Here is a 26845-nt window from a genome sequence, read left to right as displayed (position 1 = left end):
TGACTAACTAATCAGCTTGCCCGCACTGAAACTATTTCACTCTTGACTTTAAGGTTGGACTGGCTGTAAGGGCCAGGATAATACTTCTTTATCCCAGGATCAATTCTTCGGAGCTAGGTGGATGTGGAGAGGTGTGGCGGATGGAGGAGTGGGGGGTCTGGGGGTGCGGTGCTTGGGATGGGGGTGGGTTTGAAGTGTTGGGATGTGTGGGGTAAGGGATAGAGGAGGAGGGTGAAGTTGGCACTTGCTCCACTATAATTAACTCAAAGTTCACAACTAATTCCTTCTGAGCACTTGTGCCAGCTCTAACACACTAAGGTCTTCAGTTTGTCAAATTATCAGCGAGACAGCCTTTTGAATCTTCTATTTCTCTTTGTTTGCTTTGAGATAAGGAGGCAATTTCCTCTGCCTGGATGTCTATCTGTGACAAAATCTTCCAGCAGCTCAGGGGATTTGATCCTGGTGAATCTGTACAAAATATGTACAAATCTGAGGGGCAGATTTTACTCTTTGTCCAGAATAATTTTATTAGCAAGAGATGACAGCAAAATATGGTACAGATTATCTTTAAGTTTCTGTCTTGTCATATGACACAGAAGAAGGCCAGATGGTCCAACATTTCTGTGCTAGCCCTTTGAAAGATCTATTCAATTAGTCCCGTTCCACTACAAATGCTGCCTTCTCAAGAATTCATTCCTTTCCCATTTGACAGTCCCTGAATCTGCTTCCACCATCCGTTCAAGCAACAGTTCACAAGAACTCATACAAAGGATTTCCTTTATCTTCAGGGTTGTTGTTTTACCAATTGTCTTAATGAGTTTCTCCCTCTCCATTCATATCCTCTGGTTCTGAATGGAGAGGGAGAAACTCATTCTGCTACCAAATCCCCATACAACTTTAAACATGTCCATCATAGCTCCCATTATCGATCTTGGCTCTAAGGAGAACAATGCTGTCACCATAGAAAGCATCCCATCCAGATGCATCACGGCTTGGTATGGCAACTGCTCTGCCTGGGACTGCAAGAAACTGCAGAGTTGTAGATACAACTCAGCACATCACGGAAATCAGCCTCCCCTCCATGGACTCTGTCTATACTTCTCGCTACCTCGGTAAAGCAGCCAGCGTAATAAAAGACCCCACCCACCCTGGACATTCTCTCTTCTCCCCTCTCCCATCAGGCAGAAGATATAAAAGCCTGAAAGCACATACCACCAGGCTCAAGGACAGCTTCTACCCCGCTGTTATAAGACCATTGAACAGTTCCCTAGTACGATAAGGTGGACTCTTGACCTCACACTCTCCCTTGTTATGACCTTGCACCTTATTGTCTACCTGCACTGCACTTTTTCTGTAGCTGTGACACTACTCTGCACTCAGTATTGCTTTCCCTTGTACTACCTGAATGCACTGTTGTAATGAATTGACCTGTACGAACGGTATGCAAGACAACTTTTTCTCTGTACTTCGGTACATGTGACAATAATAAACCAATTCCAATTCCAATTCTGTGCCTGCTTCTGCTTTATTATAGCACGGCACAGAAACAGACCTATCATCGCGTCATAGAGTCCTGAGCTTTAGAATTCCAAAGTCACCACTTAAACCTCTCTGCCTCTCTCCCCTTTAAAAAGCCCCTTAACTCTTTTCCCCAGCTTCTGGTCAGCTTTCTCATGTCTTTATGCAACTTGGTATTGGACTTTTTTCACAGGGTCACGGAGTTGTTGTATAGCACAGAAACAGGCCCTTCGGCCAACTCCTCCATGCCGACCAAAGTGCCCATCTAAGCCAATCCCACTTGCCTGCATTTGGCCCATATCCTGCCAAACCTTTCCAGGCAATGTACCTGTCCAAATGTCTTTTCAATGTTGTTCTTATAGCTGCCTCAACCACTTCTTCTCGCAGCTCGTTCCATATGTGCACCAGTCTTTGCACGAAGAAGTTGCCCCTCAGGTCCCTTTTAAATCTTTCCCCTCTCACCTTAAACCTTTGCCCTCTAGTTTTTGATTCCCTGGGAAAAAGACTGTGTGCGTTCACCTTATCTATGCCCCTCATGATTTTATACACTTCTAAATGGTCAACCCTCAGTCTCCTGCACTCCAAAAATAAAGTCCTAGCCTGCCCAACCTCTCCCTATAATTCAGGCCCTCGAGACCTGGCAACATCCTTGTAAATCGGTCTATTGTGTCTGTGCTGACCACTAAGAACACAAGTCAACACTAATCCCATTTTTCCTCTTGCATCCCATTATCTCTCCCCATTTCTCCTGTCACCCAACTACACCAGGTTCAATTGATGTCAACCTACTAACCAGCATATCTTTGGCATGTGGGAGGAAGCCAGGACTCCCAAGTTCATGTTTGAACCCAGGTCTCTTGGAGCTATGAGGCAGCAGTTGTACCATTGTACCACTGCCTTGCATTGGGACAAGTGTGTGTGTGTGCTTGTGTGTCACATATTGACCCCGAAGTCACAGAACTAGATGAACATCCTTAGTTGGCGGGTGGACATCCCAGTATCCAGTTGCACAGAGCAGGAACATATCACATAAGCTTCAGGTCTATAAGGTGGAGAGGTCTTCTGACTCACCTTGTAACCTCTGATGGAGCCAATCAGATTATATTTTGTGTTTTTTTGGGCCCAGTTCTCTACTGTAGCATCCAATAGTTTAGCCAGTAAAAATAGGCCTGTTTAACCACATTTTTCCATTCATAGAAGTATTTAGTACAGAACAAGGCCATTCAGCCCTCTGTGTCCATTCTGGCTGAGAAAGAGCTATCTAGTCTAATTCCACTTCCCAGTTCAGCGAGAAGCCTTGTTGGTGTGCCTTATCCCAATACAGTTTAAATGCAACTAGATTGGCTCCACAAAGGCTACAAAAGCAGGAGAGACACTGCATATTCTGTGCAGCAATTCCTTACTCCCCAAAGCCTTTACATTATCTACAAGGCATACAAGGCAGGCATGGTAGTGTATCGGTTAGTGTAATGCTATTACAGCACCGGTGACCCGGGGTTCAATCCGGCCGCAGTCTGTTAAGGAGTTTGTTCGTTCTCCTCATGTCTGTGTGGGTTTCCTCCGGGTGCTCCGGTTTCCTCCCACATTCCAAAGACGTATGGGTTAGGAAGTTGTGGGCATGCTGTGTTGGCACCGGAAGCGTGGCGACACTTGCAGGCTGCCCCCCAGAACACTCTATGCAAAAGATGCATTTCACTGTGTGTTTCGATGTACATGTGACTAATAAAGATATCTTAAGAAAAAACTTTGGAGTTTAATGGAATACTCACCATTTAACTGGTTGAGGGCAGCTTCAATGATGTCAAGGAGCTCAGTACTCTCCAGGATAAAACAGTCTGCTTGACTGGTGTTTCACCCACTATCCTGAACATTCACTTCTTCTATCACCGCGCACTGTGGCTGCAGTGTGCACCATTCACATAAGCACTGCAGCAACTTGTTAAGCCTCATTTGGCTGAACCTCCCAAAACCACTTGTCCTGCTATCTACGAAAACAAGAACAATAAGTACAATGGAAAACACTCACACCACCACTTCCCCCAGCTCCCCTCGCAGCTCTTCTGACAAGTGGAATGAACACTGTGGGCAGTGGTCAGGGAGATCACATCATCAGGCCAAGTATTTGGTTTGTCTGGGCCAAGTATTTGGTTTGTCCCAGAGAGTTTTTGTGACTGAGGCAAATAGCCTGGATGTTCTTGGCACCTTAAAATTACATTGTTACGTTATATTACTTGAAATAAAATTTGATTTCTCGTTGAAACAAAACTTCTCTACACTTAGTGATTAATGAGAAGTCCCTACTTCGAACTCCAACCCTCTTCCAGGTCACACGACATCCTGAGCTGGAAATATGTCACTGTTCTCTTTTCATCACTGGGTCTAAATCCTGGGACTCCCTGCCCAACAGCACAGTGGGAGCACCTTTACCATCAGGGTTGCAGTTGTTCGGGAAGGTAGGTCACCACCAGCACTTCAAGGCAGGGTAAAGAGGCCAGCCTTCCCAGCAAAGCACACAGACCATGAATGAATAAATGTGTATGAGCCATTTAATCAGAATGAAGCAGTTTGAGCATCAATGTAGCATAGTTGTACCTGAACAATCTAGATGATAAGTTAAGATATCTTTATTAGTCACATGTACATTAAGACACACAGTGAAATACATCTTTTGCAGAGAGTGTTCTGGGGGCAGCCTGCAAGTGTCGCCACGCTTCCGGCGCCAACATAGCATGCTCACAACCTCCTAACCCATATGTCTTTGGAATGTGGGAGGAAACCGGAGCACCCGGAGGAAACCCGCGCAGACATGGGGAGAACGTACAAACTCCTTACAGACAGTGGTGGGAATTGAACTTGGGTCGCTGGTGCTGTAATAGCGTTATGCTAACCGCTACACTACTGTGCCTGCCCTACACTGAAAGAACTTGATTTGGCTTCATTGGAAGAACTTCCGTAGCGCATGGTTTCAAGCACATAGAAGGACAAAAGGCTGGGAATATTGTCTCCACTTTCCTTGTCATAGTGTCATAGAGGGAAACACCCTACAGCCCATCGAATCCACATCATTTACACTAACCCATTTTATTTTCCCCACATTAATGTCAACCCACCTGGATTCTACCTTTCACATACACATCAAGGTCAACTTACAGTGGCGGATTAATTGATCATCCCACACATCTTTGGGATGTGGAAGGAAACATGGAGCACCTAGAGTGAACCCATGTGGCCAGAGGGAGAAAGTGCAAACTTCACACAGACAGCACTGGAAGTCAGGACCGAACCAGGGCTGCTGGAGCGGTGAGGCAGCAGCTTTACTAGCTGTGCCACTGTGCCATGCATACATCATCTGTTATCCATCATCCTGGGTTGGACATCTATCATAACTTAAGCAATACTGTCATAGAGCTTTACAGCACAAAAACAGGCCGTTTGGCCCAACTTGTCCATGCCAACCAAGATGTCCATCTGAGCCAGTCCCATTTGCCTGCATTTGGCCCATATCCCGCTAAACCTTTCCCATCCATGTATCTGTCCAAATGCCTCTTAAACATCGTAATTATACCCGCCTCTACAGCTTCCTCTGACAGCTCGTTCTGTATACCCACCACCCTCTGTGTGAAGAAGTTGTCCATCAGGTCACTTTGAAATCTTTCCCCTCTCAGCTTAACCCTATGTCCTCCAGCTTTAGACTCCCCTACCCTGAGAAAAAGACTGCGACCGTCCAACTTATTTGTGACCCTCATGATTTTATAAACCTCTGTAAGTCACCCCTCAGGCTCCTTCGCTCCAGGGAAAAAAGTCCCAGCCTATCCAGCCTCTCCTTATAACTCAAGCCCTGCAGTCCCGGTAACATCCTTGTGAATCTTTTCGGCACCTTTTCCAGCTTAATGACATCCTTATTACATGCTGCTGTATAACTCTATGACTATTGCTCAAGTTGGTGATGATAGATGTCCAATATTAATCTGGTAGGACTGGGTATTGAGGGCTGGTAGCCATGTGCATTTTATAACTTCATGACATGTATTGAACAAAGGCATTTCCCTGCTTTTTGCTTCCATGTCCGTTACTACCTCCCCTTGTTTACAACACCTCAACATCCCTGGAACACCATTGTACTAACTGTTATGATGGGTTGCATATAGTGATCACCAGTAATCCTAGGTAGAGTGGAGATAATTAATAGCACTAAGAAACTTCATGGCTCCACATCATTGATAATAATTTTCAGCAAATTGCCTGTTTAACTTTTCCCCACCTACTACATTTTGCTACAATAATCGTCATGCTTTTCTTGAAAGATGTTTTTCTACTTTTGATCATCTTTGTTGTTGTTTGAAGAGGAATTTGTTTTTTAAAAATAGAATCTGTGGACTGTTTGCTCGTGTGCACTGATTAGGCAATAAAGTCAAAAGTTATGCTGAGTAAAGGACTTTGTGGTAAAGTAGATGGTTTGCTGTAATTCTCAATCAGGCTCCAATCCACTAGCTGATGCAGTGAACTCAATTGACGTCTGGGACAGGGTGTGTTGTTTTGGATCTCACAAACACTCACAAGGTGGATAAATCCCCAGGGCCTGACAAGGTGTCCCCTTGAACCTTGTGGGAGGCTAGTGCAGAAGTTGCAGGGGCCCTGGCAGAGGTATTTAAAGTGTCCTTAGCCATGGGTGAGGTGCAGGAGGACTGGAGGATAGCTAAAGTTGTTCCGTTGTTCAAGAAAGGCTCTAAGAATAAGCTGGGAAATTATAGGCTGGTGAGCCTGATGTCAGTAGTGGGTAAATTATCGGAAGGTATTGTAAGGGACAGTATATATATATTTATATATGTAAGTATTTGGATAGACAGGGCTCGATTAGGGATCGTCAACATGGCTTTGTGCATGGTAGGTCATGTCTAACTAATCTTATAGAGGTTTTCGAGTAGGTTACCAAGAAGGTCGATGAGGGCAAGGCAGTGGATGTTGTCTACATGGACTTTAGCAAGGCCTTTGACAAAGTCCCACATGTTGGGCTGGTCCATAAGGTTAAGTCACTTGGCATTGAGGATGAAGTAGTCAATTGGATGCATATTGACTTAGTGGGAGAAGCCAGAGAGTGGTAGTAGGTGGTTGTCTCTCTGACTGGAGGCCCGTAGCTAGTGGTGTGCTGCAGGGATTGGTGTTGGATCCGTTGTTGTTTATCATCTATATTAATGATGTAGATGATAATGTGGTAAACTGGATCAGCAAATTTGCAGATGACACCAAGATTGGGGGCGTAGTGAACAGCGACGAAGGCTATCAAAGCTTGTCCTCTAGTTCTACTCTCACCCAACCTTAGGGGAAAAAGCCTGTATGCATTCACCCTATCTATCCCTTCATATTGTATACCTCTATAAGACCAGCTGGGAAAGTGGGCTGAAAGATGGCAGATGGAATTTAATGCAGGCAAGTGTGAGGTGATGCACTTTAGGAGGATAAACCAGGGTAAGACTTACACAGTGAATGGTAGGACTCTGAGGTGTGCGGTAGAACAAAGGGACCTGGGAACACAGATCCACAGTTCCTTGAAAGTGACGTCACAGGTAGATAGGGTTGTAAAGAGAGCTTTTGGCACATTGGCCTTCATAAATCAGGGCATTAAGTACAGCAGTTGGGATGTTATGTTGAAGTTGTACAAGATGTTGGTGAGGCTGAATTTAGAGTATTGTGTGCAGTTCTGGTCACCTACCTACAGGAAAGATATCAATAAGTTTGAAAGAGTGCAGAGAAAATTTGCAAGGATGTTGCTGAGATTTGAGGACCTTAGTTATAGGGAAAGGTTGACTAGGTTAGGACTTTATTCCCTGGAGTGCAGGAGAATAAGGGGAGATCTTATAGAGGTATACAAAATTATGAAGGGATAGATAGGGTGAATGCATACAGGCTTTTTCCCCTAAGGTTGGGTGAGACTAGAACTAGAGGACATAGGTTTAGGGTGAAAGGTGAAATATATAAGGGGAATCTGAGGGGGAACTACTTCACTCAGAGGGTGGTGCGAGTATGGAACGAGCTGCCGGCGTAAGTGGTAGGTGTGGGTTCAATTGTAACATTTAAGAGAAGTTTGGATAGGTACATGGTTGGGAGGGGTTTGGAGGGACATGGTCCAGATGCAGGTAGATGGGACTAGGCAGAAAACCAGGCCGGCATGGACTAAATGGGCCGAAGGGCCTGTTTCTATGCTGTAGTGCTCTATGACTCTGTAAGCAAGTTTTCACACTACAGTGATGTTGCAAATCCAGCCATATGCACTGATGGCTCTCAAATTCTCACAACTGAAACAAGAACACTGAAGATGCTGCCTGTTGAGTTACTGAGAGAGAAAGATATTTGTAGAGGTTTTCCAAGAACTCCACTTGGGAGCACTCATCACTGTGCACAGTGAATCTTTGAAAACTGAATGCTGGGAGCATAGGCTTGGAAGAGGCACTGCCTGGTTTTCTGGGTTTTGCTGTGTCCAGGTACAGATCCATGAAAACTTCCTTGTCACATTCCACTGGAAATATAATTAATTGGGAAAGGCAGCAAATGGCTTTATTCAGCAACGCCAATGTACTACAATGAGTCTGCAGAGAGTTGTGGACACAGCTCAGCACATCATGGAAACCAGCCTCCCCTCCATGGACTCTGTCTACACTTCTTGCTGCCTCGGTAAAGCAGCCAGCATAATCAAAGGCCCCACCCACCCCGGACATTCTCTCTTCTCCCCTTTCCCATCAGGCAGAAGATACAAAAGCCTGAAAGCATGTACCGCCAGGCTCAAGGACAGCTTCTAGCCCACAGTTGTAAGACTATTTAATGGTCTCTTAGTACGATAAGATGGACCCTTGGACCTCACAATCTACCTTGTTATGGCCTTGCACCTTATTGTCTGCCTGCACTGCACTTTCTCTGTAACTATAAAACTATAATCTGCATTCTGTTATTGTTTTCCCTTGTACAACCTCAGTGCAGTGATGTGATGATATGATCTGTATGGATGGCATGCAAAACAAAGTTTTTCACTGTGCCTTGGTACATGTGACAATAATAAACCAATTTACCAATATTGTAAAACTCTCAAAAAGCATTATCAAACAAAATTTTTCATCAAGCCACTTAGGGGTCATAAGTAGCATTGACCGCAAGTGTTTGGTGGGTAGGATTATCTTATAAAAGGAGAGACAGGAAGAGAGGCAGCTGGAGGCTAGAAAAAGATTATAACTACATTTCTAGTCTAAGATCATGCTTAGAACATTTTTCCCTTTGATATGAAATTCTCAGCATATTTTGCCTTAATTCCACATCTCCAGCAGCAATGAGCTCTCTTTCTAATTCAATTATAATTACTAGTCCAGATCCTATGTTTAATTCTGGAATTGCCTTACCTTGGTGATTCCTGTCAATTTCACTCAGTAACAGCTGTGAAAGTTGAGAAATGGCCTCCGGTGTTTCAGTTGGGTACACATCCTTCAGGAGAAGCTCTAATCCTCCCTGGTTCAATGGGTTGTTGGAAGTCATTGTCTGGTACAATCCTGTATGGAGAAACAGCATGGTGTTTCGAGGTGAAAATTGGTTCACTCTAGGCCCGAAACCAGTGGAATGCTGGTCTAGAATTTGTCCCTCGCTCTCACTGATGTTCCTTTTGTGTGAAATTGGCCTTCAGTCATTGTTTGACAATTAACAACAAGCAGATGATTGAGAGCAGCAGCACATAAACCCTGGGTGGAGGCTAGGGGGTTCAACTGATAATGAAACATGGGATTGGTAAAGCCTTTGGATTCACTGGAGGTGGGGATGGCAGTGGGAGCAGGGAACCTTGCACTTCTTGGCTCCACAGTAATGAATAAAAAAAGCTTTTTTTAAAATAAACATCCAGAACTTGATCCCGGATTGTTACATAGTAGAGTCAATGTGTTGTACACTTTCTCCGAACTTCATTCCATTGATTGCAATGGAATGAATTTTGAAGGGGGTGATATTGCTGTATGGAAATCAGGGATCAGTTTCCAGGCACATGTGTCTTTTGGTGGCAGCCTTTGATGAATAGAACAGATTGGGCTTTGAGTCTAATTTCTACAAGGTAACCTAAAAACAGATGTTCAAACCACAATTTACATAAGTTATGGGTCAAGCAACTGCTTTAAGTGGCCCCTTGGGAAACTGAAAAAAACTGCCCTTAATTATATTACCTGATAATATGAGATCAGACATGGGACACTGACCCAAAATTTATCCCCTGCTCTCACTGAACTAACAGGTGCAAAGAGGATAATTTCCAACTTGCCACTTAATGTTAACAATTGGAACCCGGTGCACACAGTGAAAGCGTAGAAAAGGCAGAAAGTGCAAGGCTTTAGGTTGTTTTCTCTGGAGGAGCAGAGGACGAGGGGAGACCTGATAGAAGTATATAAGATTATGAGAGGCATAGATAGGGTAGTCAGCCAGGTTAGCGTAACGCTATTACAGCGCCAGCGACCCGGGTTCAATTCCGGCCGCTGTCTGTGAGGAGTTTGTATGTTCTCCCCGTGACTGCGTGGGTTTCCTCCTGGTGCTCCAGTTTCCTCCTACATTCCAAAGACGTATGGGTTAGGAAGTTGTGGGCATGCTATGTTGGCGCCAGAAGCGTGGCGACACTTGCGGGCTACCCCCAGAACACTCTACGTGAAAGATGCATCTCACTGTGTGTTTTGATGTACGTGTGACTAATAAAGAAATCTTATCTTATCTCTTATCTCTTATCTTTCCCCAGGGTTGAAATATTTAATACTAGAGGGCATGCATTTGAGGTGAGAGAGGGTACATTCAAAGGAGATGTGTGGGGCAGGTTTCTTTACACAGAGAGCGGTGGGTGCCTGGAATGCACTCCCAGGGGTGGTGGTGGAGGCAGATATGACAGAGGCGTTTAAGAGGCTCTTGGATAGGCACATGAATGTGCAGAGAATGGAGGGGTATGGACATTGTGTAGGCAGAAAGGATTAGCTTAGTTAGGCATTTAATTACTAGTTTAACTAGTTTGGCACAACATCGTGGGCCGAAGGGCCTGTTCCTGTGCTACATTCTATGTTCTTTTGAAAAAATGTGTTTGTAGTTTGAAGTAGTGAAAAGCCCAGAGTAATATAGAAATTAATGAAACTATATCAGAAAATATAATTTTTTTCCTCATTAGATAAGTATTCTGAAAACAAGCACATGAGGAAACACTTGTAATCATATCATGCTTTTTGTGTCGATTCCAACATGATTCACAACTATTAACCTTTGCATTACAATCAATAGATAAATGATAAATAAAGAAAACGGGTTGCATAGTGGTGCAGCTGATACAGATACTGCCTCACAGCTCTGGAGACCCAGGTTCAATCCTGACCTCTGGTGCTGCCTGTGTGGAGTTTGCACGTTCTCTCTGTGATGGTATGGGTTTCCTCTGGGTGCTCTGATTCCCTCCCACCTTGCTGAGATGCGTGGGTTGGTAGGTTAATTGGCCACTGTAGGTTGCCCTTAGTGAGGAGATGATGAGAATGTGGGGAAAATAAATTGATTAATATGAGTAGCATAAAGTGGGTGGTTGATGCTCAGTGCGGACGATGGACCAAAGGACTTGTTTCCTTGCTGTATCTTTCGATGACTCTATAACCCAAGTAATCTGATTTTATTGGAAGTTCTGGTTCTGGGATTGGCTGGGACATTGAAAAAAAATCCTGCCTTCTTCCAATAAAAAGAATTTGGATTTTTATATTGCCCAAGAGTGTTGCAAAATGCTCCACCATCAATGAGGCACACTGATGGCTGGAATGTAAGAGACAAGATGGACAGTGTGTACAGAACTAGGTTCCACAAACAACAAGAGCAAGAGCATTAGAGCAGGAGTAGGCTGTATTCACCTCGAACCTGATCTGCCACCCAATAAGATCATGATTAATCTGACCCTTGGCTTCATTCCATTCCTGTCCAATCCCTGTAACTGTGGTTACTCTATAGTCCAACGTCCATTCAGCTCACCTTTTAGTGTACTTTGTCAGCGTTCATAAGACTCTGAGGTAGAAAATTCTAAGCATTCACAGTCCTCTGAGAGAAGAAACTAATCCTTATCTCACTTTGTATCGACCCCTTATCCAAAGACTATGCTCCCAGGTTACACTTGGAAGATGGCATATTAAAACCAGAAAAAGTTGGAAATACTCAGTAAGTCTGGCAGTATCTGTGGAGAGAGAAACAGTTGACATTTAAGGGCACTAGCCTTCCTCCAGATCTGGTTTTGATTCCCTGAAATGTCTGCATGAGCTATTGCCATAGCTGAGATATTTTTAGTTATTGCACCATTTCATATTTACTGATTCTCATTTACTCTTGTCACAGTGAAATTCCCAAACAGAGTAACTTTGTAAGTTGTTTAAGAAAAATAGTCTAATTTTCCAAGGCACTTTGCATGGACAAACAGAACAAAACTATACCTCTCTCCTTCTACAACTCTTCCCCTCATTGTCTTACAGTCTAAGTTTCCAACACTTCTCCAGACTGGAGCATGCAATCAAGCCTAGCCTTCAGGACAGTGCTGAGGGAGTGCTGCATGGATGAGGAGGATGAGTTTCCAATGAAAGGCTAAACGGTAGTGTAGCGGTTATTGTAATGCTCTACAGCACCACGGAGCCGGGTTCAAGTCTGGCCGCTGTCTGTAAGGAGCTTGTACATTCTCCCCGTGTTGCATGGGTTTCCTCCGGGTGCTCCGGTTTCCTCCTACATTCCAAAGACATATGGGTTAGGAAGTTGTGGGCATGCTATGTTGGCACCGGAAGTGTGGCGACATTTGTGAGCTGCCTCCAGAACACTCTACGCAAAAGATGCATTTCACTGTGTGTTTCGATGTACATGTGACTAATAAAGAAATCTTATCTTATAAATGCAGAAAAGTTCTGAGGGGTAGTTCCTGCTGTCTTAGCTAATACTTATTCTTCAACCAGCAACACTAAAACAGATTATCTAATTGTGTATCCCAGAGCTATTTACAAGACCCTGCTGTGCACAAATTGGCTGTTACATCTCCTACAAAAAAACAGAGATGACTCTCTATACTTCATTGGTTGCAAAAAGGATATCCCAAGACCATGAAAGGCAGTAAATAAAGGCATTCTTTTTTCTCAGTAGATCAAACAACATCTATGGAGGGGAATGGACAGTCGATGTTTCAGGTGAAGACCCTTCATCTGGAACCCTTCGTCCAGAAGAAGGGTCTCGACCTGAAGCATCAACTATCTATTCCTCTCCATAGATGCTGCCTAACCTGTTGAGTTCCTCCAGCGCTTTGTGTGTTGCTCCAGATCCCAGCATCTGCAGTCTCTTGTGTCTCCATTCTTTTTTCTTTCTATTATCTTTCAGTTTAACTTCTAATTCACCTCCAGCTATCTCATTCTTTGCCTGATCTCTCACATTGTATTCTATTGGCTCTTTCTCCTCCTTTTAAAATCTTTCCCCTACCCTTCTTCTGCAACTAAAACAAGAAAGGATTTTCTTTTAAATCGTTGTTTGTGATCCTTCTGCAAACTGGTTGATGTTGCTATAGTGACACTCATGAGTACTGCTCCAAAGTATTTTTGTCAGTAAATATACAAGTTGAATGACAAATGTTAACTTAGTTGATTCCTTTCCTGAACACTGTTCCTACTAGTTATACAGTGAATTTGCTATCAACAGTGTTGTTGGAAAAGTTGTAGTATACCTCTGATTTTGTCCTTTCCGGGTGCTTTCTCACTGAGTGACACAGATTATCTGAAACATTCACCATCTCCCCAGTCCCCCAAAACTTGCCAACAGTACTGGCTTGCTTTCCAGCATAGTGTTTATGGACTACCCATAAATACGGCCACATGTGTGAGACATATTTACTAATTTTATGAGAAAATGTTACGTGCACACAAACAATAAAGGCAAATACATGGAGAATTTAACAGTCAAGACATGAAGCACTCTTACCATCAAACAATATGCACACACACATGCTTTATGACTTACAAATACACACACTTGATGGTTAAAGTTCACCTATATTTGCATATGAACATTAGAGTTGAAGTTCCATGCTCAAGAATGGTATCAATTACTTTTTTTATTTATGCAACAGGAAAGCAATTAGTCTCATGTGGTTTATCAATTAACCTCATGTAGCTATAACTAATATACTGGACAGAACTGCGATTATGGCAATCAACAGATTTTTATCAATATCTTCTTTCTGTTGGTCTTTTAAGGGTTGCATATGCTTGTCTTGAACTTCTAGCTTTTGTATTCTATTTCTCATGACAAAAATTGCAGCTATATAAAACATTGGTTTGGCTGCATGGAGTATTGTGTGCAATGTAGTGGGCCCATTACAGGAAGGATGTGGAGGCTTTGGAAAGGGTGCAGAAGAGATTTACCAGGGTGCTTTCTGGATTAGAGGGTATGAGCTATAAGGAGAGGTTGAACAAACTTGGGTTGTTTCTTCTGGAGAGCCGGAGGCTGAGGGGAGACCTGATAGAAGTTTATAAAATTATGAGATGCATAGATAGGGTAGTCAGAAGCATTTTCCCAGGGTAGAAATGTCAAGTACTAGAGGACAAGGTGAGAGGGGGAAAGTTTAAAGGAGTTGTGTGGTGCAAGTGGTAGGTGCCCGGAACGGGCTGACAGATGAAGTGGTGGAAGCAGATATGATAGTAGCGCTTAAGAGGCTGTTAGATAGAGAGACGAATCTGCAGGGAATGGAGGGATATGGATCACGTACAGGCAGAGGAGATCTAGTTTAGTTTGGCATCGTGTTCAGCACGGACATGGTGGGCCGAAGGGCCTGTTCCTGTGCTGTACTGTTCTACGTAAAATGAGAATCCAATCAGCTTTATTATTATTTGACCTGAAAGCTGATTGGATTCTCATTTTAATGCTGCCTTTCACAACCCGTAAAGCTGTATTTCCAAATGCCTCTGCTCCTTCACATCACCGAACCGACTCCCATTCAGGGTCTAATTACAGCTGTGAGTTGTTTCCCAAATGTGTCAACTCACACTTCCTGCCATTAGAATTCCAGCTGTGAAAGTTCTCCCCACTGATCAATGTTTCACCCAGGCCACTCCTCATTACTGAAGCATCGACCACTCTGTCTTCTCAGCTGACATCAATGCCCTCCTCACACAGAGTAATAGAATTATTATTAAATCATTTTAGTAAATTGATTGCTGGATACCATGGGATTTCCACAAAGCTCTTTATCAACACAGTACACTTACACATTGCAGCATAACTGTGCATCTTTGGCGTTGTTATTTCATTAAGTCTGTCTTTTATTAAATTTAAGGGGGTTCAATGCTGCTTGTCTCAAGTTGCTGGATCTCAGTGTCCAATGCTCATGAAGCAATTCCCTACACTGCTGTTCTCTAAACAGGCTTCTGCAGATCAATAACATTTTTTAGAGGCAGACTATTATTGCTTTAGTTGGGCAGATCACAGATGCTTTAAGCGATTCATTCTCTCTAATGGCATACTTTGCACAGGACAAGGAAATTACAACAAAATGAAGGTAATTGACTTACACCAATTAGTTGCACTCTGCTAAATGGAAAGGATCATCTGGGTGTGGATTTGCTTAGTTAAGACCTCGTCAATCATGACAGCACCAGCCATCATCTGGGGACTTGAAAGTTGCCTTTGGTAGCAAGTACATTGTTACTTGTACTGCATGCCAGATTTTCGCACCATATTCTCCAGTTGGACTTCTTGTGACAGGGACTCGCCATCTTATTCAACGATAATCTACTTTGCTCTTGATCAATTTGAGCCAACAGTCCAATTTCTGCTGAGTTGTTTTCCAAAGCCTTTGATTATTTTGTGTGCTATTAAACAGCTTGTTTGTCATCTCAGCTGAAATAAGTACCCAGCGACAGATTAACATCAGTGACCTTATCAAGGAGATCAGCTGGTGTCACAACCCAAAGGAGTAAAGCTTTTATGATCACTATCTCAGCCCCGAGAATAGATTATTGCCTTCAATGGTATACAGAGTTGCTTTTTTTTTAACTATTTTAATTCTTTTCCATGTTTTACTTTAAATACTTTGTTCTTTGCCAGCAGGCAAGTCCCAGTAAATGTCAACCACAATGAATAAGTTTGAGTCATGGATAAAGCGGATGAGAATGGCTTTAAGGTTTGGAATTTGCAATGTGTCATTGGATGTCAATGTGTCAGGATGGTTGGATCAAAACCTACTTCAGGCACAAAATTCTAGCTGAACATTCCAGCGAGGCACTGAGGGTCAACACTGCTAGAGGTGCCAATATTCTTAAAAGATCTTAATAAAACAGTCTTCTGAGGTGGACATCAAAGATTTGCGCGGCAATACTTTAAAAGAAGTATAAGGGAATTATTCTGTATTGTGTCTAATGTTTGGACCTCAGTCACACACAACACAGTCCAGTCCATCGCACTAACCAGCCTCCCCTCCATTGACTCTGTCTACACTTCCCACTGCCTCGGGAAAGCAGCCAACACAATCAAAGAACCCACCCACCCACCCTGGTCATTCTCTCTTCTCCCCCCTCCCATCAGGCAGAAGATACTAAAGCTTGAAAGCACGTGCCACCAGGCTTAAAGACAGCTTCTATCCCGCTGTTATCAGACTCTTGAACGGACCTCTTATATGTTAAGGATGAATTCTTGATCTCCCAATCTGCCTCATTGTGGCTCTTGCACTTCAGTTGTTTACCTGCCCTGCACTTTCTCTGTAGCTACAGCACTATATTCTGCATTCTGTTTTCTTTTTACTACCTCGATGTACTTATGTATGGAATGATCTGTCTGAATGGCACGCAAACAAAAGCTTTTCACTGTATCTTGGTACATGTGACAATAATAAACCAATACCAATACCACAAGAAAGATAATTGAGTCTATTATATTGCAATTTATGGGAGAAATAAAGGACTGCAGATGCTGGAATCTAGATGAAAAACACTATGATGCTGGAGGAACTCAGCAGGCCAGGCAGTATCCATAGAGAAAAGCAGGCGGTCAACATTTCGGGTTTTATAGTTCAATGAAACATTTCCTTTGACATTATTATGATGAGTTAGACAATGGAGAATTAAAACATGGAGCCAGTGAACTGTTCTATAAGAGCTCTCTGCAAGAGTCCCTCTCTATGCTGTGCCTACTTCCTTCCTGCTTTACTTTCTCCTTCTCCCGCACCTCACCTCTGAGAAACATTATTGTGTAAATTAGCTTCTGTGTTTCCTATTTCACAACAGAGGCCATACTTCCAAAGCATTTCATTGACTGTAAAGTATTTTATCAATACCTGAAACTGTAAATGCCACTATATTTGTGCAATTCTTTAATTCATTTTATAATCCAGCTGTTTATGTCAAGGAATGCGGCTTTGGGATTTGTTGAATGTACTTTCATTACAGTGTGTGGGAAGATTTGAGCATCATTCGTCAAACTGAGGGAGGAGGGAAAACAAGCTAGATTTCAGTAGCAGAACATTTTTCTCTCTTTTGCAGATCTGATGAATGATCTTGGACTTGAAACATTCACTCCATTTCTATTTCCACAGATGCTGCCACATCTGCTGAGAACCTCCAGGATTTTCTGTTTTTATTTCAGATTTCCAGCAACTGTAGTTTTTTAAAAAATTTTTAATCGAGTACTATAATCATCACCATGATACACGGCTACCATTGTTGAGGGATTAATGTGGTACGTTGTAGCCTTTGACTTTATGTGAGAGCATAACATGGGATATACAAATCATTAACTCCAGTGGAGATAAAGCTCAGCAGGGGGCAAGTAAAAAGGATTGAAATCTTGCTATTGTCTGTTTTACACTTGTACAATGAATTATGCACACAATATAGATTTTATTTGATATGCTTATTAATCTTTATGCATCACACTCTGCTTATTATCCTGTTTGTGTAAATCAATTTACTATTATATGAAATGATTAATAACTGGACAGTTTTATAGCCCAGTGAAACATTTCCTTTGACATTGTTATGATGAGTTAGACAATGGAGAGTTAAACCATGGAGCCAATGACCTGTACTATAAGAGCTCTCTGCAAGAGTCCCTCGCTATGCTGTGCCTACTTCCTTCCTGTTTGACTTTCTCCTTCTCCCACACCTCACCTCTGGTTGAGAAATGTCTTGCCAAACCTGCTTAGAACTGACTTCATTACACAGCATCTCTCTGTATGTGAGGTCACAAGAGGTACGAGGAGCAGTAAAGCAGTGAGGTCATTCCAGAGGACAGAGAAACATAGAACATTCTTGCACTGGGAGGGAGGTCAAAAGGGGGCTGATTTGTGGTGCAGAGGAACAGGTTGTGATTGGTTCTACATTCCAGGCTTAAAATATTAAAAGGACTTGATAGCAATGAAGAAGGAAGGATGGTGTTTGAAATGGATCGATCCAGATGTAAATGTTGACAAGGCCAGCTGATTCCTAGCTTTTCAGAATTGGGTTTATTATCACTGACATATGTCGTGAAATTTGTTGTTTTGCGGCAGCAGTACAGTGCAAGACGTAAAGACATAAAAATGACTATAAGTTGCGCTATTTATTTATTTTTATAAAAGAGGAATAACAAAGTAAAGTTCATGGGTTCATGGACCGTTCAGAAATCTGATGGCGAGGGGAAGAAGCTGTTCCTCAGTCGTTGAGTGTGGGTCTTCAGGCTCCTGTACCTCCTCCCCGATGGTAGTAACATGAAGAGGGCGTGTCCCGGGTGGTGAGGACGCCGCCTTCTTAAGGCACTGCCTCTTGAAGACGTTCTCGATGGCGGGGAGGGTTGTGCCCGTGATGGAGCTGGCTGAGTCTACAACCCTCTGCAGCCTCTTTTGATTCTGCATATTGGAGCATACATATCAGGCAGTGATGCAACCAGTCAGAATGGTCTCCACTGTACATCTGTAGAAATTTGCAAGAGTCTCAGGTGAGATACCAAATCTCCTCAAACTCCTAATGAAGTAGAGCTACTGGCGTGCCTTCTCCATGATTGCATCAATGTGTTGGGCCTAAGATAGATCCTCTGAGATGTTGATGCCCAAGAACTTGAATCTGCTCACCCTTTCCACCGCTGACCCCTCAATGAAGACTTGTATGTGTTCTCCCGACTTCCCCTTCCTGAAGTCCACAATCAATTCCTTGGTCTTGCTGACTTTGAGTGTGAGGTTGTTGTTGCAACACCACTCAACCAGCCAATCTATGTTACTTCTGTACGCCATCTGAGATTCTGCCAACAACAGTGGTGTCATCAGCAAATTTATAGATGGCGTTTGAGCTATGCCTGGACACACAGTCATGAGTGTAGAGAGAGTAGAGCAGTGGGCTAAGCATGCATCCTTGAGGTGTGTCTGTGTTGATTATCAGTGAGGTGGAGATGTTACTATCGATCCACACTGACTGAGGTCTCCTGATAAGGAAGTTGAGGATCCAGTTGCAGAGGGAGGTACAGAGACCCAGGTTTTGAAGCTTGTTGGGTAGCACTGAAGGGATGATGGTGTTGAACGTCGAGCTGAAATCAATAAACGGCAGCCTGATGTATGTTTTGCTGCTGTCTAGGTGCTCCAAAGCTGAGTGGAGAGCCAGTGAGATTGCGCCTGCTGTAGACCTGTTGTGGCAGTGGGAAAATTTTAGTGTGCAGGTCCTTGCTCAGGCAAGAGTTAATTCTAGCCATGACCAACCTCTCAAAGCACTTCATCACAGTACATGTGAGAGCTACTGGGCGATAGTCATTGAGGCAGCTCACCCTGCTCTTCTTGGGCACGGGTATGGTTGATGCCCTTTTGAAGTAGGAGGGAACCTCTGACTGCAGCAGTGAGAGGTTGAAGATGTCCTTGAACACTCCAGCCAGTTGGTTGGCACAGATTGTCAGAACCCCGCCAGGTAAACTGTTGGGGCCTGATGCCTTGAGAGGGTTCACCCTCTTGAAGGATGTTCTGACGTCAGCCTCCAAGACAGAGATCACAGGGTCGTCAGATGCTGTGGGGCCTTTCTTGAGCACATGAGCCATGGATGGGAGCAAAACTTTGAGTGGGCAACTCTTAAAGCTAGTCTGTGGACATAGTTGCTTTTAATCAGAGTAAACTCCTAGCTCTGGCTGTGAATTGCGATTTTATTGTTTCATTTCATATCATGATGTCAACTTCTTTTGCTGGTTTTGGGAGTTCTCAATGTGGGTGCAGTGATCACCCTTTGCTCCCTTCATATTTACTGATTTTTATGTTGGTGATCTGATCATTTCCCATTGATTGCATTCCTTCTTTGTACCAAACATGGAATAGCAAAGTAAAGCAGAATCTGAGAATCATTGAAGTTTGAGGAACTTCAGCCAACTGCATTCATGAAGGCTGAAAAAAAAGCTATTAGGCTCTTGATCTGTAGACTTGCATGTTATGAGACATCAAATGCTCCTCCAATTATTTGTTAAACGTGATGACTGCCTTCACTGACCTTTCAGGATTCATAGCATTTTTTCAGGAATCTATAATGCTTGACTAATTTGTTCTGTCAGATCACCACCCTGGTGCTAAAGTCAAAAATCTACCCTGAAGAAGTGGACAACTCTATTTTCAAAGTCTGGGGAACTCTTGTGAGAGTGAATTTTAATTTGAAACAAAAGAATGAATTCTGAAGGGAGAAAGTTCTTCTCCATTCCTTCAAGTAACTAGGATTAGATTTTATCTTCATTAAGTCAGTCCCAATGAAGACCTCTGTTGCTGTGTTTGGACAGTGAGGACATCACCACGGGAACATCACTGGCTGCAGGCTCCCCCATCAGGCCCTGCACCAGTGTGGCTTGGATATGAGCACTGTTGGAGTAGCTTCACCAGAAAGACTGCAGAAGACAGCTCACCGACACCTTCTCAAGGGATGGGCAAAAGATGCTGGGCTTAGCAATGATGGCCACATCTCAATGAGTAAAAATGTAGCTGCTTCCCAGCATGCCAGCAATTTTGCAGCAGGAATAGGTCCAGTATTCAAAGGGGACTGCTCCTCAGTTTGGTAACTGGTTATTGGTTTATTATTGTCACATGTACTGAGATACAGTGAAAAACTTTGTTTTGCATGCCATCCATACAGATCATTTAAAAATATAAGTACATCGAGGCAGTATAAAGGGAAAAGCAACAACGGAATCCAGAATATAGTGTTATAGTTACAGAGAAAGTGTAGGTAGAAAATAAAGTGCAAGGGCCAAGATGAGGTAGATTGTGAGGTCGAGAGTTCATCTTAACGTACAAGCAGTCCATTCAAAAATCTTATAATGGCGGGAAAGAAATTGTCCTTGAGCCTGGTAGTACATGTTTTCAAGCTTTTGTATCTTCTGCTCGATGGAAGGGTGGAGAAGAGAGTATATCCGGGGTGGGAGGGGTATTTGATTACGTTGGCTGCTTTCCTGAGGCAATGGGAAGAGTCCGTGGAGGGGATGCTGGGAATTTCTGGCTTGGTTTCGGTACCATACACCTTTGGCTACCTTTGTGAAGAGGGGTTTCAAAATATGCCAGAGCAAGCCAGGGACGTCACAAGAACACACAAGAATGCCCAGATAACCCTCAGTGGTCTGGGTTGCAGGCTTCAAACCCGTAGCTGTCTAGCGACAGAATGGTTCAACTCCAACTTTCGGGCGTCCCATGCTTGCCATTGTGTAAAAATATCAACTAGCTTTACCTTTATATAGGGCATTTAACAACACTTAGGGCAGGCACGGTAGTGTAGCGGTTAGCATAACACTATTACAGCGCCAGCGACCTGGGTTCAATTCCGGCCACTGTTCGTAAGGAGTTTGTACGTTCTCCCCGTGACTGCGTGGGTTTCCTCCGGGTGCTCCGGTTTTCTCCCACATTCCAAAGACGTACTGGTTAGGAAGTTGTGGGCATGTTATGTTGGCGCCAGAAGCATTTGCGACACTTGCAGGCTGCCCCCAGAACACTCTATGCAAAAGATGCATTCCACTGTGTGTTTCGATGTACATGTGACTGACAGAGATATCTTATCTTACTGCAAGAAAATAGGAGCAGGAGTTCACGTCATTCAATATTATCATCTCACCATTCAATATGATTGTGGTTGAGCTATCTCAGGCCTCAACTCCACCTCTGTACCAGATCCCCGTGGCCCTCAATCCAATGAGTTAGCCTCCACAAATCTCTGGGAACAGAATTCTAGATATTCATCAGCCTTTGCAAGAAGAAATGTCAGACACTGGTGAGGCTGCATTTGGAATACTGTGTTCAGTTTTGGTCACCCTGCTATAGGAAAGTGTTATTAAGCTGGAAAAGGTGCAGGGGAGATTTATGAGGATGTTGTCAGGACTCGAGGGACTGAGTTATGGTGAGAGGTTGTGTAGGTTTGGACTTTTTCATTGGAGCATAGGAGACTGAGGGGTGATCTTATAGAGGTGTATATAAGCATGAGGGGCATAGATAGGGTGAATGTACACAGTCTTTTTCCCAGGGTTGGGGAATCAAGAACTAGAGGGCATAGGTTTAAGGTGAGAGGGAAGAGATTTAATAGGAGCCTGAGGGGCAACTTTTTCACACAGAGCGTGGTCAGTATACGGAATGAGCTGCCAGAGGAAGTGGTTGAGGCAGGTACAATAACAACATAATGGTTTAGGGCCAAACGCGGGTAAATGGGACTAACTTAGATGGGAATCTTGGTTGGCATGGACCAGTTGGGCTGAAGGGCCTGTTTCCGTGCTGTACTACTCCATGACTCAACTTTTTTTAAATGACTGCTCCCTTATGTTAAAACTATGTCCCTTCATTGAGACTTCCCCACTAGTGAAAACAGACTCCCTCCCACTTGTGAAAACTGTTGTGTGGGATCGTCCACCGATGTGGCCGTACGTAAATCAAGGCAGGTGTGGTTAATGGGGGCAGGTATCTGTGGGATACACACAGACAGCCAGGCCTTTGTGTGACCATATGATTGTGGCGAAGGCTTAAAGCAGGAACCAGAATGCTTAATGATTTCTGTCACTGGTGGGCACGATGGAGACAGCTACTGTCAACACAAGGTACAAAAGATGATTTAATTTGATCAATTTCCTTTATCTCCTTTATAATTTGGAGATTATTGGTTCTGTCCCTTTAAAAAGCAAGCACTTTTATTAATTTGATTTCAACTGATGATACCCATGTCGTCCTAATTGGCATTTCATAAGTCAGACCGCTAGTTGCTAAGCAACGGGATGTTCTAGCAGCAAAAGGTGATTCAGAGCTGTTCCAAAGATTCGCGCTTCATCCTAGAAATTGTCATCTTACTGATCAGGAATCGCACAATACATTTTACTTGAGATCTCATGCGGGTGCTATTTGTTGGTAATTTGAAATATTTTCATTTTCTTTACAGGTGAAAGTTGGACACATTTGACAGAATATTTTTGGAGCTACTGACTATGTGTTGATCTTGATGCTGGTTCAGTGTACCTATGAATTAAGATCCCTGTTTATCAGACCCAATTCCAAATAAGGATTTAGCTCAAAATGTAACACATTTTAAAAATTATAGATATATTTTAGGAAGTTCAAGACATTAATAAGTTATTCTGTTGGATGAGGGAATGATCCTTTATTTACAATCTTTATTTGATTATTTCATAAACATATTATACAGAACTAATTGATTAAAGAGTGCCTTTGGCACACCTAGGAACTCTTGGGATTTGAACCAGTTACTGGTAATGTATGATAATTTATGGAAATTGTGGGAGCTGTGGAGCAAATTCCAGGTCACTGTAGCTGGAAAGGCCTGTCCCTGGGAGCAGTCGATGTTGGATTGCACATGCATTTATTAAAGTTTGTGTCCAGGGCCTTGACACATTTCAGGCTCAACTCAACCCTGGTTCCTAGTTGTGTAGTAAAGCTATTGAACCATTATAATTGGTAATTAATCGGTAATTGGTGTATTATTCTCACATGTACCGAGAGACAGTGAAAAGCTTTTGTTTGCATGCCACCCAGACAGATCATTCCATGCATAAGTACATCGAGGCAGTACAAAAGGAAAACAGAATGCAGAATGTAGTGTTACAGTTACCGAGAAAGTGCAGTGCAGGTAGACAAATAAAGTGCAAGGCCATGACAAAGTAAATTCAGAGATCAAGAATTCATCTCTAGCTTATCAAGTAAGGTGGCAAATAGCAATGAAGTTAGATGCTGATTTTTTTTGATTCCACTTGTTCCTGGGCATGAGAATTGATAAGATAAAATATATTTATTAGTCACATGTACATTGAAACACACAGTGAAATACATCTTTTTGCATAGAGTGTTCTGGGGGCAGCCTGCAGGTATTGCCACGCTTCCGGTGCCAACATAGCATTCCCACAACTTCCTAACCTGTACGTCTTTGGAATGTGGGAGGAAACCGGAGCACCCGGAGGAAACCCATGCAGTCATGGGGAGAACATACAAACTCCTTACAAGCAGTGGCCGGAATCGAACCCGGGTCGCTGGTGCTGTAATAGCGTCCTGACCCAGCAGTGTTGGTGCCTTAACCCACTGCCGAGTCCCAGGAGTAACTCCACTGTAGACTCACTCTCTTGGTTCAGCCTCATGCTGGCAGCAGGTGTGGCTGTAAGTCCAAGAGAGGCTGTAAGCCCCACCGTGGTTGCTAAGAGAGATCAGCTGCCAGGAGGTCCTCAAGGCTTAAGGGTTTGGTACAAACTGCAAAAGAACTTTGAACTTGCTTTAGGTCTTCACTCTGATGCCACTGCCATCCCCTGTCCAAGTCAAGGGGAGTTCCATGCCCCAAACTCCAGGGGTGCCCTGAATCTGGAAGAGGAAATTGGATTGGGAGTGTGTGGTATGGTCCACTGTTAACAGCAAATGCAGGCGCTACTACTAGGACCCTCTGATACTCAGGATCCCTCCAGAAATCCTAATGTGGTGAAACATTGGCACAGATTCCATACAATAGATTTTCAAATGTAATGGAGGTGCATTGGGGTGTCCTGGGTATGTCAGTGGGTATGTCAGTGTACCTGCGCCTGTATATGTGCATCATACTTCAGGCATGGCTCTCCTGCTTTGGAGAGGGAACACATTCAATACTAACTCTGTAATGTATGATGCATTTGTTATTAATAATTAACGTACCAGCAAATCTTCCTGCAATGCACAGGTAAACATGTAAATGTGGATAATGCTACAGAATGACTCTGATGCCAAATTAGTTACCATGGTCAGTGAATTAATGTGAGCTTTAACTTTTATTAATTATTCTCATGTAAAAACAATTGCAAATGTTACACCTTGTTGAACATGGCATAACTTATAAATGTCTATCAAGCCACTGTTGAATAACCTCTCTAGCCCTGAAAAGATTAATATACATGTGTGGAGTCTGAAACCTGATTACTTTTGTTTCAAAACCCTATGTATTTTAAAATGATCAAAATGATTTTTATTTTTGCTTAGTTATGTTACTTCAGCTTCTAGTTTAATCAATGGGTGTCATTCTCTGCAACATTTAACTTCCTTATTTGCTATCTGTCAAGGAGTTTGATTGGTTGCTCACCCAATGTTGTTGGTCACCCCAGATCCCCTGCAGAAGGAACCAGGCAGCAAATGACCTTGGAAATGGGAACATTTATGGGCAGGCTTTTTGAGGTCCGTGACAAGCCCCAGCCCTTTGTCCCTGATCAGTTGACTTCCTTCTGTGACTGAACAAGTCTATGATTGGAAAATCCAGGTCATTGGATTTTACTGGGTTCTAGTGCTTTGGGCACAGAGGCTTCAAACTACTGCAAAAGTTTAAGGACAGTTTTGAGCAAAATCAAACCATGAAATATTTCATCTGCCCAGGTTGCCTTTGGTTCAATTTGTAGACTTCTCCTTGCAGGTTCTCTGCACAATGTCAACATTGTGAAAACAGCTGATAAAATATGAGCTATGTCTATTCGGATGTGATCTTGGACTCATTGTCTCCTACTGTAACTGGTAAACATTCTAACGAGTAACTGCTCTTGTCTTTTATCTTCCTGACAGTTTTTATGGGATGCTTACATTGGATTGTTATTTAAAGACATTCAGTAATGATGATTAAATGTTCCCCAGCCAAAATCTCTTTGGCAAAAGGGAGGAACTTGCACTTTTATAGTATCTTACCTGAATTCAGCACTTCTCGAATTTGCTCTACAGCCAAGGAAGTACTTATTTAGGTGTGATTACGTCAAATGCAGGGAACTGATTTCCCAATAATGAGGCTCACAGACAACAATGAGATTAAATACCACATGGTGATGGTGGTTGAGAGCTACATGTTGGCCAGATCACCTGGGAGAACTGCCCTGCTCTTCTTTGATCTTTGTCGTGGGATCTTTTAGATCAAGCATGAGGGTCAATGCAATATCCCACTTGGAGGATGGAATCTCTAAAGGTGCAGCACTGCCTCGGCACTTCACCGGAACATCAACTTCAATTATTTGGTGACCTCTCCAACCCTTCTTTGACCAGACGTGGAACTTAAGGGAGTTTAATATTTAAAAAATAAACGTGCACTAACCAGGGGTGCACTTGGGAAGCCATGGGCCTGAGACCTTAAACTGACTAGCTGCTGACAGCTGCCTTGCCTCCATGGGCTGTTTGTCTGATGCCCCTGAGTTAGGGGAAGATAGGTGGCATAGTGGCACAGCTAGTTGATCTGTTACCCAACAGTTCTAGTGACCCAGGTTTGATCCTGACCTCGGGTGCTATCCGTGTGGAGTTTGCACAATTCCCCTGGGACTGTGTGGGTTTGCTCCGGGTGCTCTAGTTTCCTCTCACATCCCAAAGGCATGTGAGTTGGAAAGTTAATTGGTCACTGTAAATTTCCCTCGTGTGTGGCTGAGTGGTCAGATCTGGGGGAGAGTTGATGGGAATGCAGGGGGAGTAGAACTGGTCAGTGTAGAGTTAGTGTAAAAGGGTGGTTGATGGTTGGCATGGACTTGATGGGCTGAAGGGCCTGTTTTCGAACTCTGTGACTCCAAGACTCCAGAATGGAAGGATGGTGCAGGCTGTTGGGAGTGTTCAGTACCCTGGAGTAGTGCTCTTGATTCCCCCAGTTTCACAGATAGTTAAAATATAAAACAAACAATTTACTTTTCAGAGGAAGTTGTTGGTTTGGTTGAAGCAGTCCCACCAAAGCCAGGAGATACAGGCTACTTCACCGAGTACTGGCCATAACTACCACTAGGCTCCTCATTAGCACATACAGAGGCTGAACTATTGCTTTAAAAGGCTGTCAGGAATGCCTGAAAATTAGTCAATGGTTCAATAATTCATCTGTATGCCTTGTAAGACAGTGCATTCCCATCTTTT

General features: G+C 43.3%; 1 protein-coding gene and 1 non-coding gene across 2 annotated transcripts in view; one reads left to right on the top strand and one right to left on the bottom strand.

Moving 5' to 3' along the window:
- Positions 1-26845, bottom strand: part of LOC127584310 (uncharacterized) — a 140291-nt gene that overhangs the window by 65612 nt on the left and 47834 nt on the right. Inside the window, exon 5 of the mRNA XM_052041004.1 lies at positions 8904-9050. Coding sequence (XP_051896964.1) covers positions 8904-9050 — 147 coding nt within the window. The remainder of the gene's footprint in view (positions 1-8903; positions 9051-26845) is intronic.
- On the top strand, positions 21082-21168 carry trnastop-uca (transfer RNA opal suppressor (anticodon UCA)). Its single transcript has one exon. It is a non-coding gene; the product is annotated as a tRNA-Sec (tRNA).

Source organism: Pristis pectinata, chromosome 2 (genome assembly GCF_009764475.1).
Source record: "Pristis pectinata isolate sPriPec2 chromosome 2, sPriPec2.1.pri, whole genome shotgun sequence".
Taxonomy (NCBI): domain Eukaryota; kingdom Metazoa; phylum Chordata; class Chondrichthyes; order Rhinopristiformes; family Pristidae; genus Pristis; species Pristis pectinata.
This window is presented reverse-complemented; position numbering and strand designations above follow the sequence as displayed.